The sequence below is a fragment of the Prosopis cineraria genome, unplaced genomic scaffold, assembly GCF_029017545.1.
Source record: "Prosopis cineraria cultivar Desert tree isolate PC_DT_omini unplaced genomic scaffold, ASM2901754v1 PC13, whole genome shotgun sequence".
NCBI classification, from domain to species: domain Eukaryota; kingdom Viridiplantae; phylum Streptophyta; class Magnoliopsida; order Fabales; family Fabaceae; genus Prosopis; species Prosopis cineraria.
In genome coordinates, this window is record NW_026555344.1 from 31,718,714 (window position 1) to 31,732,358 (window position 13,645).

Sequence of the window (13,645 nt, forward strand, 5' to 3'; positions counted from 1 at the left end):
GAAGGGGAAAATCCAATTGATAAACTAATTAAATAGAGCAAAACAACTAGTTGCAAACCTGTAAAATACACACACACACACACAAAGAAAAAGCATATGTTGTTGATAGCAAATAACTCACAATACAAGAATTCAAACCATCTTTACTAAGTTTACTAAATATTTATGCTGGCAGTTGTATCACTTCCATATCTTTCCAAGTTTTGCCAAATCTCATGATTGCCAAATTTACCTCTCTAACAAAACATTCCATGATGGAAAATATGGTGACCACCATGAAATAGATAATGAGCACCATATGCGGCAGCCATGGCGGCCGCGGCTCCCCCTGCTAGTAAGGCTCCGGTGCCATGACCACACGCTCTCCTACCACGACCACATGCTGTATGTGTGTCAAGAAAGTAGTGAAATTACAACGATGCATATTGCAATTGTACCCCATACCATCACATAAGGAATGTTCTTAGAAAAAGAAAGTCGCACGGTAATTAAAGTGAGACTCTACAAGACTCACTTGTTTTTTGTTTTAACCTTTGTATCTTTTTTCTTTTTTGGCTTCATCTCATTTTGACTGCTCTGCATGTAGTCAGGTTTTAGCGATACCTTCACCTAGATGAGTTCTCTAAAACATATCACATGATGGGTGATGAAAAAGGTCTTTTTTTTTTTTTCAATTGGGAGAATATCAATAAAGGACTTTGAAAGAAACGAATTTTCTTAAAACTATTTTTAACAAATTAATAAGTGAAGTTATTGTTTTAGTATATAAGTATTCAATTTGTCCAAGATCCTTGCAATATATTAAATTCTTTCAAAAATCCTTTATTGATATTCTTCCTGCCCCCCCCCCTCTTTTTGCTTCTTTACCCGTTCAAGTGACTACTCAAAAGAGGATATTGAAAAATGACGTCAAAACAACAATAAAAAAAAACTTTATCTCACTAAATAAAGTTGGTTACATGGTATGCACAATATCATCAAAATACTCTATCATGAACTGACCATTCAGAAATACTAAAATTAGTGATGAGTAAGAGATGCACACCTGCAGGGTATGGAGTTGGATAGCAACATGAGGCAGGATAAGCCAATAGATATTCGGAAGGAGGATAATAGGCAAGTGGATACTGACCTACCGGAAGATAATCGGCCGGAGGATATCCGTTTGCCGGGTAGGAAGGTGGTGGATGGCTGCCCGGAGGCAGATATTGTGCTGCTGGATATGATACAGCAGGTGGAGGAGGATAAGGATATGAAGGATAACCATGTTGATTCAGGAATAGGCCTTTATCCTTGTCATTTTCACTACCCATGGCTTCAGTTTAAAATTAATTATGTTAAAATCTGCCATAGAAGTCAAAACTATAAAAGCTAAGGTACAACAAGTCAAAGTTCAATAATTGAATTACAATTAAGTTAAAATTATAGAACCAAATAATTAATTTTTAAAAAAAATAATCAAACTAGAAAAAACTATCTGCAATCCCAATAACATGATTTATCACATTCTTTAAAGGAACAATAAAAGAGCACGAAGTAGAAATGAGAGATGCATAAGATCCAGTCCCAATCAATTGCTTAAAGTTCATGAGAGTAATCTTCATTCTACAGCTGTGGCAATTTTTTTTTAGTTTAATATATATGATTTTTTCAATACTAGAAACAATTATCAGCCAACTATGCAGAACAGAATAGCATTATATATTATAGTGAATGGCTTCATTGGTCAAATATGAAAAACAAAAGAAAGTTATTTTCACAAGGAAAATCAACAGCCGCAATTTGATCTTTCTTTTTATGATGTTTTAGGCTAGGGCTGCACAAAGGACGGACTGAACAAGATTTCGGCCAACCTGAAATTTGATCACTTTCATGAAAAGAACTAAGTTAGGTAAGATATAGTTTAGTCTGGTCTAAACTTAACTCGAAGTTAAACAAAATCAGACTTGGTCATTAATTTATAAAACTGGGAGACTAGTTTTGGTAGTTCAGTACTTCACTTTGCTTTTTTTTTTCCCATCTCTTTTTCCTCTATGAAAGGTGACAATTGATTTCAAATTCATAACAACATTTAACAAACTTCAACATTATGTTTAAACTACATTACAACAAGTTAACAACAAACTTTAGCCAATTCTCATGCAATCATCTCCTCTAGCATCAACTGAATCAACTGTCTTAAAAATAATTATAATTATTTATATTAAAGTAATTTTATAGGATTGGACCAGAGTAAATGATCTAAAGGCTTGGTTCCCTATCTAGTTAACCCAAAGATGAAATCCAACATCATTGGTCTTTTTAATCCTTTAAATCATTTTTTTTTAGGATTAGACTAGATTGGGTTTGTCCAAGTTAAATCAAGTTGTAAGGATTGGAATACTTTTGCACGCATATTTTAGACAAAAGAATCAACAACATAGATAGACAAAAGCAAAATGGATGGTGCCCCATCATACTGCTATGAAAAAAATTATATCCCTGTTCAATGGCAAAAAATGATAGAATAATCATTTTTATGAACGAAAAACAGAGAAAAATAATCCTCTAAATACATGATGAAAGAATCATGCATCAAGTAAAAATTAGTAGCAATTTTATTCCTACAATATCCAACTCAGCAATAAATGTACACACTAGCATATTTAGTTCCCTAAGTAACAACAAGAACTAACATTGTAAATATATGAAACTTTATAAACTCGAAGCAATAAAAAAAATATAAGAAATACGAAAACATGCTAAAAATATTGGGACAATGTATTTTCTCAACGAAATATAGCCCGAAGGTTCCTTTTCTTCCTGAATATTCATTTTCATTCTCGCTTCTCCAAAAATGAGAGGAAAATATGGCACATGTAAACCCGTAATGAGTCAATCGAAGTTAAAACTACAGAATGAAAAGAACAACAACAACAACAATAACATTGTGATTATATACAAGAAAATATAGAAATTCCGATACCTTTCGAGAAAGGGGAAAGAAGGATTGTAACTCTAGTGAAGCCAAAATGAAACCAGCAAGCTCTGATAGTGATACACAGCTTCAGGGAATATAAATATAAATAAGGAAATAAAAAATTGTTGGCTTAATGAGTACTCAATTGAAAGATTAAAGACAAGAGCTTACCTCCAAAATATATTCTAGAGTAGACGAGTACCAATCGAATTGAAACTTTGCATTTTTCTCTAATCGTTGGATCATTTTAAAATCAGGCTTCGATTCCACTGTTTCCACCTTTTTTTTTTTATCATCATATACAATAATACAATGCAAAGGACATATATACCACAATATTGAAAATGGCCGGTACCGTTGAAAAAGTATTTTAATTGACTTGATGAAATGTTTTTGGTTATAACTACTTGATTACCATGATTTAATTATGATTTTGATAATTAATTTTTTTTGGAAGAAAAGTAGCACATCAATAAGTAAACATTCTACATAACAAGAAATACAAACTCAAAAGATAAAGAGGAAAAAAAAAAGAAAAAACTCTTTCATCATTTTCCATTTCAAAACTCAAGAGGGAGGATAATCAAAGGATTATTAATTTTTGAACTAGTGCATTGACCCATTTAATAAAGGGTGCGATTTTCAATGACATGGAGAATGCGGTTAGGCTTGATGGGTGAGTTTGGGTTTTTAAAATTAATAATTAATAATACATCCTCCATTTTTATTATAAGCAAAAATACCATATGATTCATTTTTTTTTTGTAAACAAAACAACAAATTTAAAGAAGTATTTATTATATTTATATCAAATTGTCCATCGTAAATAAACAGCATCGTTAATTTTTAAAAAAATGAAAATTAATTATAAGGCCATTTTAATCCAAAATTTTCAATTTCATACATAATTATTAAAATTATTTAACTTTCTTGAGTTGTGTGAATTAATTAAAATTTACTTTTATTTGATAATGGATGGATCGGAGCATTAATCAACTAATATCAATATCTTCTATAAGACACTTTGGATAGAGATTCCACATCTCAAAATATAAGATACTTTGAAAATTTTAAAGTTTTATTAAATAAGCTTATTTAAATATTATCATTTCCCTCTCTATTTAATTTCTGTCCATTTCTCATTGATCAATACATTAAATGAAGAATATTTTTAAAAGTTTATATTTTTATTTTGAAAAAAATAAAATTGCTAAATGTATTTAATGAGACTTATTGGTATGTGAGATTTTATCCAAAAGTATCTTGTAATTTAAAATAGAGGTAGTATAAAATATAAATTCTATAAAATTTTACTATTTATAAAATATAAACTGGATGCCTTATCTTAAACCATGCAATCAACAAGGCACAGGTGTCTATCTTTAATTTACTTTTATGTTATAAATATAATACCAAAAAATGTCAAATTAAATACAACGGGTTAATATAAAAAGCAAATTTTACCGAAGTTTAGACAAAAACATATTAAATTGTTGCTGATTGCTAGTTTGTGTTTACTTTTTAGCTCTGTGTTGGTTTTCGTTTGTATCTGGTTGCAACTAGTTGGTCCTCTTTTTTCTGACCTAACTTGCATGTAAGTGTAGTAGTTGAGTCATTTGACGGCGTACTAACTTTTTTTGTATTTTTATATAAAGTTAAATGATAAAAATATTCTAGAATTTTTTCTTTAATGGTACCTAATATTTTAAACTTTTTAAAATATTTTTGTTCAAAAAGTTTCAAAAATAGAGTATTTTTGTTCTACTATTAAAAATCATAAATGTTGACTGTTAACTTATGTTTGATTAGGGTATTTTATGACTTTACCCTCCTTTGGTTTTGCATTTTTGGGGTCTTTGTTTTCATTCTTTAAAAGAAAAAATGTTAAAGAATTCATTAAAAAATGAAATCGGAAACTAAACATAGGAGGAAGGGAAAAATATATAAAAATATCTTTGGTCAAACATCAATTTAATGATCAATGTTTGCGATTTTTGACGACGGTGCAAAAATACTCTGTTTTGAATCTTCCAAAGCAAAAATACTTTAAAAAAAGTTTAGAATGCCAAGCATTTCTGGAGAAAAAATTTCAGGATATTTTTTTCCTTTAACCCTTTTATATATAAATGTAAAACGTTTTTATCAAAAAAAATATTAAATCATATTTTTATTAATTATCAAAAGTAATTACCAAACCAAAAAATATGTTTTATTATATTAATTTGAAAATAATTTTAGAATTAAAAAAATTAATTGATACTGGTAGTCATCCATAGTTAATAGTAGTGGCTTATGATAGTGATTTTCATTTTTTATTTTTGAAAATAAAAAATAAAAACAATTTTAAAACTATTTAAATTTAAAATACTTACCAAAATAATTTTTAAATATTTTTTAAAAAATAAAACAATTCTTTATAATTACGGCTAAGCCTAAGTCTTTTTTCATACTGTTTATCATTTTGTTATAACTGTTGGCGGTAATTTCCCCAGGTACATTGGTTTTAAATTCTGGGAGTGCAATATTAAATTAGATTCATATCCCATCCCAAAAGAACACTTTTTATAAAATAAAGCATATTTTTCTATTATATAAAAGATTTAATTTCTTGCACGAAATGACGAAACATGTACACATACGAAAACCATATGCGCTCACTAATCCTTGAATGGAGCAGACAAGTTTAATAATGTGCTTGGCTCATAGAAGAAAGTGGGAAGGAGAGAAGATGAAAGGAATATAATTTTCTCTTATCATGTTTGACTGAGTGAGAGAAAACAAAGAGAAGAGGAAAGTGGTCAATTTTATATTAACAATAATAATCCTTTATTTATAAAAACATTTATATGACAGAGTTTAATAATTTAATATATTATATATAATACTAATTTTTATCATATATTATTGATTGGATAAAAACATAATTAAAAATTATTTCATCCAATACTAACAATTTTTTTCAATTTAAACTTCATTTATTAAATTATTAAATATATAATAATCTTAAAATTTGAAACTACTACTTAACTAAAAATTAACCTGGAAATTTAGAATTAACATTTATTTAATTAGTCTATAAATATACTGCTTGTTTAACAAAAATTCATGATCAAAATGTAACTACACTACAAATAGCATGATAAAAATAGAAGGAAGCAAGGGGTGGCAACAAAAAAAATTGGTGGCTTAAATTTCAAAATGAAATTTTCTCTCCAAAATCTTCCCATATTTGAAGAGAAAAGTTAGAGGTAAAAATATGTGAGCCTCAAATGTTATTTTCTTCCCACTTTTCTTTTCCCTCCACTTTTCTCTTCGTAGCCAAGCAGGGGAAATTTTGTCTTCTCTCCACTATTCCCTTCCATTTTTCTCTTCCCATCTCTTTTCTCTCATGCCAAGCATAGAAAAAAAGTCATATTTTTCCCTCTCCTAGGGATTTCTTGTGTATCTTTTCTCTCACAATCAGTGAGAGTTAATGTTTTTTATTACCTTCTTTCTGCAAACTTCTCTCGCCGACTTTTGCCAAGAAAGGGATATTCAGCATGGGTGCATGTGTGGCTGATTTTCTGTCTCTTTTCGTCAGTATGAGTTGTTTCTTCCTTTGATCTAACTCACTGAGAAAGGAATTAGGATTTGATTGGTGTTTGCGAGGTAGAGGTCTATATGGAGGAATGGTGATTTGGGCAATAGTTAGTCACGAGTTTTTTGACTTCTTGCAGGCTAAGAGATATGAGGTTTTTTGGATATGGATATTGATGAGTTGAGTTTGTTGTTGGGGTCTCGACTTAGGCATCTCAATTTGATATACAATGATTTGCGGCAAAGATGAGGGTGCTTTTTTGTGATGCTAATTGTTGATTTGTCATCATTGCTTGTGGTTTTGGTTATCTTTACATGAAATTTGATGCATGAAGGTGGTAAATATGCTATCTAAATAGTAGTTATTGTTTGCATAGAGATGAAATTGTTAGGATAGTTTTGTAAACTGTAACACTCTAAAATTATGACCGATTTATTTCCAAAACAAATATAATTAATAATAATTATTGTTTGTAAACCATTTATCATGATAGGAAAGTATCTACCATGACAGTAAAAGTTATTTTTTAAACACTACCATAATAGTGAGTAGCTTATCCTACTAGAAAGAACAATAACCATCATTTCAAAACCCCACCATAGTAGAAAAGAATCTACCATGGTAATAATAACCAAATTCACATTTAAAAGGCTTATCATTGTAGCAAGAATTTTCCATACACAAATAATTTTCAAAAACAACTACCATGGTAGAAAAAATTAAACAAAGTAATTTAAACCTACCATGATAATTTAGGAAGCAATTAAGTTAATTAAAGGAGCACCAAATGGGATCCCATTAAAAATAAATGTTTAAAATCCAAAATGATGTTCTAAAACTCAATTAGTGGTTAAGCATATTTTGAAGGGGTTAAAGTGTTCTAGAACAAGTTTCAAAAGGGTAAAAGTGTCCAAAAGGACCTTTCTGAAAACAATTTTTGAAACAAGAACATTTATGTCTTGTGTGCGTTATCCGCTACAGCTAACGTTGTCCCTGCCGTAATAGACAACGCACAGTAGAAACTCCTCAAAGGTGACTTGCGCTATAGCTAAGAAGGCATACATTACAATGCATGTGGCACACCAGTACTTAATCAAAATGAATAGTGAGCCTAAATTTTAAATGTACGCAACTTTTGCATACTTATCCAAATTGAATTATTTAAATATCCCCACAAAGCTTATCACATAAATTAGCTAATGGCTTTAGTTTGGTATAAAAATTTCATCATATGAAAAATGTTGAAAATTGTGCCTTAGAGCCAATCATTGTACTATGCATATTGTTATTTAATGAATTTCTCTTTTATTATCATAACAATTGCGTGTTCAATATGATAACTATATCCTTGGACAAACTATAGTGATTGTCATAAATGTTTCTGGTCAGTCATCTATGAGGGATTATAGATGAAACAAGACTAGTATGACTTTGATTAATTATAGAGATAAAAATTAAAGTTATAGGAATTTAAAAGAGTACAAAGTGCTGGATCGACCCACTATAAGAAAGTAGCATGGTACAAGTCATAAGCTTATCTCAGATGTAACTATATCACTAAACCCTTTGACTTGAGATTATAATGGATTCCTACATGGTGACTACTAAACTTTGACCTAGTCAAAAGTCATCTTTGACCGGGTGATCATAAAGGCTATGATTGAATTTAGTGATATTCATGTAGAGAAATATCAGTGGTCAAGATGGAATTTGTCCTTCACATTAAGTGAGAGATATTACTGGGCCTCTCGATGAGTAAAACTGAGAAAATGTATGGTCATACTATAATGGAAAGGATTTTTCCATTGCTACTATCAGTCCAGTTAAAGATTGAGAAAGTAATGATCAGGTAAAGAAAAATGACAATTACATATCTCATACTTGACCAAAATATCGTATGACAAAAGGAATGTGATACAGTTGCATGATAGGTTACATTGGATCATCAATGCCCATATGAATTGGATAATTGCAATGTCTTGCTAAAGGCCACTTGTGACTTATGGGCAAATCGTAGTCAATTTCATATGAGTTTAAAGGGTTATACACAAGAATAGCCCAACTCGAGTTATAATGTCTAAGTTCATTGAATCTTGAATATGTCTAGATTTAATGAATGTAATATAGGGTAAATGAATTATATATATATATATATATATCTATATATTTGATAAATATTTATATATATATTTATATAATATAAAATATAATTATATATATTTGAAATATATATATATATATATATATTCATATGTATATATATATGATATATGTATATGATATATAAGATTAAATATATATATATATATAATATATATTTGAAATATATAAGTATATATATATTCGTATATATATAATATGATATGTATATGTGATATTATATTATATTATATTATGTTTGTTTTAAATTTAATTTTATATGATAGATTAAATTTATATTAAATTTAATAACTAACATGATATGAGAGAATATCATGTCAGTTTTATAATTTAAATTTATAAGATAAATTTAAATTAAATATGATATTATAGATTAAATTTATGAGATAAATTTAATTATATTTTCGTACACTTTTTAAGTGGAAGACAAAAACCCTTATTTATATACTATATATAGATAGGGACGTCCTTTATGAAGAAACAGAGAGTTAGAAAAGTTTTGATAGCAAAAATACTTTGAGAGCCACGGAACACCCTATAGAAAGAAAAATAACATTCAAAGAAGAATAGGCGCTAGGAGCGCTAGTACGCTGTTTAAGTTAGAGAGCTATTTGTGTGGACATCAGTAGAGGAAGAAGATCTACATTATTAGCTCCTGAGATCCAAACTCTTGAAGAGAACGTGTGCCAAGTTCAGAAAATTAAAATGTAACCCTTCTATCCACCCTAACTTAAATGAGTTCGTTTGATCCATATTAGGATAGGGACTCAAAAAATTTTAATCTTTCATTGCGTATCATTATCCAACAAAAAATTCATCCATACAAATCCTATCTACACCTTTCTCGATCAATTTCACTCTCTAAAACAAAACCAAAGCCAAAACAAGTGTGTGGATCACTTGACTACATGTTTTCCACATCTAAAACATGTTAATCAACACTTATAAACCAACAACCACCCCAATACAAGTAAAAATGCCCATAGTTGGATTATAGCCTCTCAACACAGTTAAAATTGAATAATTAACATAAATTTGGTAAACATCATCCTTCACTCCAAACACATTTTTAATACTTTGCATATATCAAAACAATGCCATAAATGTCGAAAACCAACTCATAACTGCCATAAACAAGCTTAATCAAAATATGGAGTCACAATTCTCACTGATATAATAATACCCTAGATTGGCAAATATACTTAAAACAAACCAAAGGAGGCCTAAACAACAATTGGTAACCCATATACCAACCTTTCCCTGAAAAATTATTAATAATGAGAAATGAGATACAAAAGTCCTAGTAACCAATACTAATTTGACATAATGCATGCCATGTAACTAATCATATGATTCTTAAGTGAGGCATACAAAACAATATTCCAAACAATTGATCCAAACAAATTTCAAACAAATTCTAAACAATTTTGAACAAATCCAAACAAGAATGCATGGCCACTAACTTATCTTGTCCTTTATCTCTAAACTGAAGTCCATACTTGGTACTATTCAACTGAGCAAAGGTTGTAATATCCTAAATTTTTAACTCCCTAATTAATCAAGTAACCAAGGGTTAATTGAGTTAAATCTAACTTGATTAAGTTAAAGGATACTTAGAGAGGGGTAACGGATGTATTTGGATTTGGTTATAGCCTTAGGATTGAGTTAGGAATGTAATTGACCACTCGGGCCCAAAAGAGGGAGAAAAGTCAATGAAAGATGGCTATATGCCATGCGCCATGACATGTTCATCTTTTGTCATGGTGCATTGAGCTAGAAACAAGAGGAGGACCTCTTTGTGCGATCTGTTGTGACGTGTGTAGCTTTAGGCATGGCATATGGACCATATAGGCATAAGAGTGGCTTTTTTGTGCCACACACCATAGCACATGGCCAAATTCTAATAGTAAATAGGGTGTGAATCAGTTAGAAAATAGAGGAGAAAAACAAAGTTTGAGTAAGAGAGGAAAGAAGAACTAGGAAACTCTGCTAAGGCAAGCTAAAATTAAAGCTTTGGGAGAGTTTCAAAGCTATCTAATACCCAAGGTGGGTTTCCATTGCCCTAATCTTCATCTTCCTCTTTTGATAGATTTGAGGTCAAGGCTTGTTGATGGGAAGTGATTTTCAGACCTACAGCCTATGAGTCCGTACCTATTGGTCTAAATGAAATTAATGAGAGTTGTTTAAGTGTTTTACATCTAGTTTGGGAAGTTTTGCAAGATGGTGAGATTGGGTCATTTCTTTTAGATAAACCTTAGTCCTCTAAGGATGATTTTCAAAATTTATAAGGCTAAAAACTCAAACCCATTAACTTAAATGAAGTCAATGACAGTTTAAGTTATATAAACATAGTATTGTTGATTTTGAGTATTTTTAGACTCAGGGGTAGAGCTAGAATTTAAGAATAAGGGTGGTCAAGATAAAAAAAACATATGTACTATAAAGTTTTTATAAATTTTAAGAAAGCTGAAAGTATGTAACAAAAACATAATATAAAGAAAATTTTAAAAAATTAGGGCGTCACAACCCTTGCTAGTCCCCCCCTCTATCTGCCACTACTTGGACTTGAACTTCCATTAATGGATGATTTAACCCTAGACTCTATGAGTATGATTTTAGATTGTTGGATGAAATTTAGAGATTATTTAAGTTAATGTAAGCTAAAAGGAATAAATAAACCTAATGAGCAAGCCTAAATGCTAGACATAAAGGCTTTAGAATATTTAAAGTATTGAAATAAGAAGTTAAGAGATTGTAAGCAGTGATATTGATTATTATGGACTTCATTAATTGTAAATTAATCATCCCGTACATTGAATTGGGCTTGAGGTCAAGCTTTGAAAGTATTTATTGAGAAATAAACTTTTGACCACTTAAAGTTTTGAGATAATCAGGAGAATTTATTTTATATAGTTATATGTTAATTGATTTCCATTGCTAAAATAATATGTGATTAGCAAGAATAGTTGAAATTTCCTATTTGTTGTTATGTAGCATGTTTTGAAAAACATAAATGAGGCTATGATGAGTTTTAAACTATAACATGATGAATAAATGATTAAAATCACATGTTTAGTCATGATAATGATTATGATATCTATGGAATATATATATGATGAAGATGAAATTGTAACACGAGAATAAATAATTATATATGTTGTTGGGAAACATGATATGTATATAAGAAAAATGGTGATATGCTATTATGAGCAATATGATGTGAATATGTGATGATGAAATGATGGGAAGTAGAACATATGATGTTATATGGTATGTGAGATTGTGATTATACGCTTGTGTCCTTGGAGATATATATATATATATATATAGATAAAAGTGATAATGTCTAATTTTGCCCTTAAACCATTTCTAGAGAAGCATTTAGTATCCTAAATTTTTTATCATAATTATGTCACCCTTAAGTAATTGAATTGTAATACTACTAGCCCTGCCGTCAAATTTGTGTAAATGTTACCGTTAAGTTGAATGAAAGATGAAGGAGTTTGACTGAAAATTGCTTATACATATGTATGTATATATATATATATATATATATATAAAGGATTGGTTTAATGTCAGTCCATTACAGATATACAATATCTTGTTTCTATTTATTCCCTTCAATAATATTCAATAGATATGTGGTTTAAAGATTTTAATGTTTCAAGCAAAGTTGTTAAACTTGTAAGTTGAAGTACATTCATGGCAGTAATATAAACTTGAATTGCAAATTCGAATTGTAAACTTATAAGAGTTTACTTTTATTAATAAATAATCATTAAAATTTGATCATAATTTAATTTAAATATATTTAAAATATAAATTATTGAAAATATCTACATCAATAAATTATCATATTAATATTAATTTTAGCATTTTAAATTTTTTTATTTGAAACATGTCCTATAATTTTTATGAATTGAATTCTTCATAATATACACTTACATCTAGTAAACTTATATCTAATATGAGTTTATAAATTAGTTGATACGATTTTATAGGTTAGAAGCATAAAAATCATAAATTTGAAGATAACCTTGCGATTTTAGCCAAGTTTTTATTTAATTCAAGTTTATAAGTGAATTTACATAATTTTATAAATTAAAAATGTTAAAATCAAAGAGCCAACTCAAGAATTTGATATCTATGGTTTCAAGCGCTAGGAATATTTATTTTCTTTAGGGCCATATTAATACGGGAAACGCAACATTGAGCAGCATGCTTCTGAAATGGTTAACAAGGTACCCTAGTGAATAGTGATTGTTTAATTGTTTTGTACTGGATGCGAATGGTGTCATGACGTAACCAGATTTTTTTTTTTTGGCTGTAATGAAAATGATATTATGAGAAATATAATTATAACTATAGGAGTTACGAATTTAAGAGGATAAACTACAAATATCTAAAATTGAATAAATAATCTCATAAAACTCGTGGTACATAAAGTTGCAGATCAAAGAGAGTAACTTGCATATCTTAGAACTGAATAAATAGTTTCTCAGAAAAAAAAATGTTGACATCACGTATTCATAAATAAAATTGGGATGCAAAATTTGAATTAGAAATCAAGGTAAATGGAGTTGCAAATGTCAAAGAATAAGTTAAAAATCCCTAGAATTGACCAAATAAAATTCTATGTTAAAATATGGTATGCTTAAATAATATTTAAAAATTAAGTTGCAAACCAAGATTAATGGAGTTACAAATCAAAGAGAACAGGGACGTACCCACGTTATGGATAGTGGGGGCAATTGCCCCCACTAGCCAAGAGAAAATTATATAAAATGACCCTAAAATGTTTTAGTGGCCCCTTTAAAAAATTTCAATTGCCGCCATCATTTTAAAAAATTCATTTGTCTCCTTAAAAAAATTTACTTATTTCATTAAAAATTTGATAACTTAAAATCTTATTTATATACTATATCTTAAGTAGGAATAGTTTTACAATA

The 13,645-nt window shown here is 29.1% G+C and overlaps 1 protein-coding gene across 3 annotated transcripts; it reads right to left on the reverse strand.

Moving 5' to 3' along the window:
- On the reverse strand, positions 1 to 3,080 carry LOC129291852 (glycine-rich protein A3-like). 3 transcript variants are annotated; one of them, XM_054929407.1, is made up of 3 exons: positions 2,966 to 3,080; positions 1,133 to 1,315; positions 1 to 382 (listed from the first exon to the last, which is right to left on the reverse strand). In XM_054929407.1, exons 2-3 carry the CDS (start codon positions 1,311 to 1,313, stop codon positions 237 to 239), a joined length of 327 nt encoding a protein of 108 aa, XP_054785382.1. In that variant the 5' UTR covers positions 1,314 to 1,315; positions 2,966 to 3,080; the 3' UTR covers positions 1 to 236. The 3 variants fall into 3 exon arrangements, with proteins under 3 accessions (XP_054785382.1, XP_054785380.1, XP_054785381.1); XM_054929405.1 differs by having other exon boundaries at positions 1,046 to 1,315; XM_054929406.1 differs by having other exon boundaries at positions 1,046 to 1,344; positions 2,966 to 3,016.
- Between the last annotated feature and the right edge of the window lie 10,565 nt (positions 3,081 to 13,645).

Bases quoted from the DNA above. Each gene is read 5' to 3' on its own strand.
- LOC129291852 (XM_054929405.1), bottom strand. From the start codon at position 1,313: ATGGGTAGTGAAAATGACAAGGATAAAGGCCTATTCCTGAATCAACAT. The intron at 383-1,045 runs GTGTGCATCTCT...ACACACATACAG, and splicing joins TCCAACTCCATACCCTGCAG to CATGTGGTCGTGGTAGGAGA.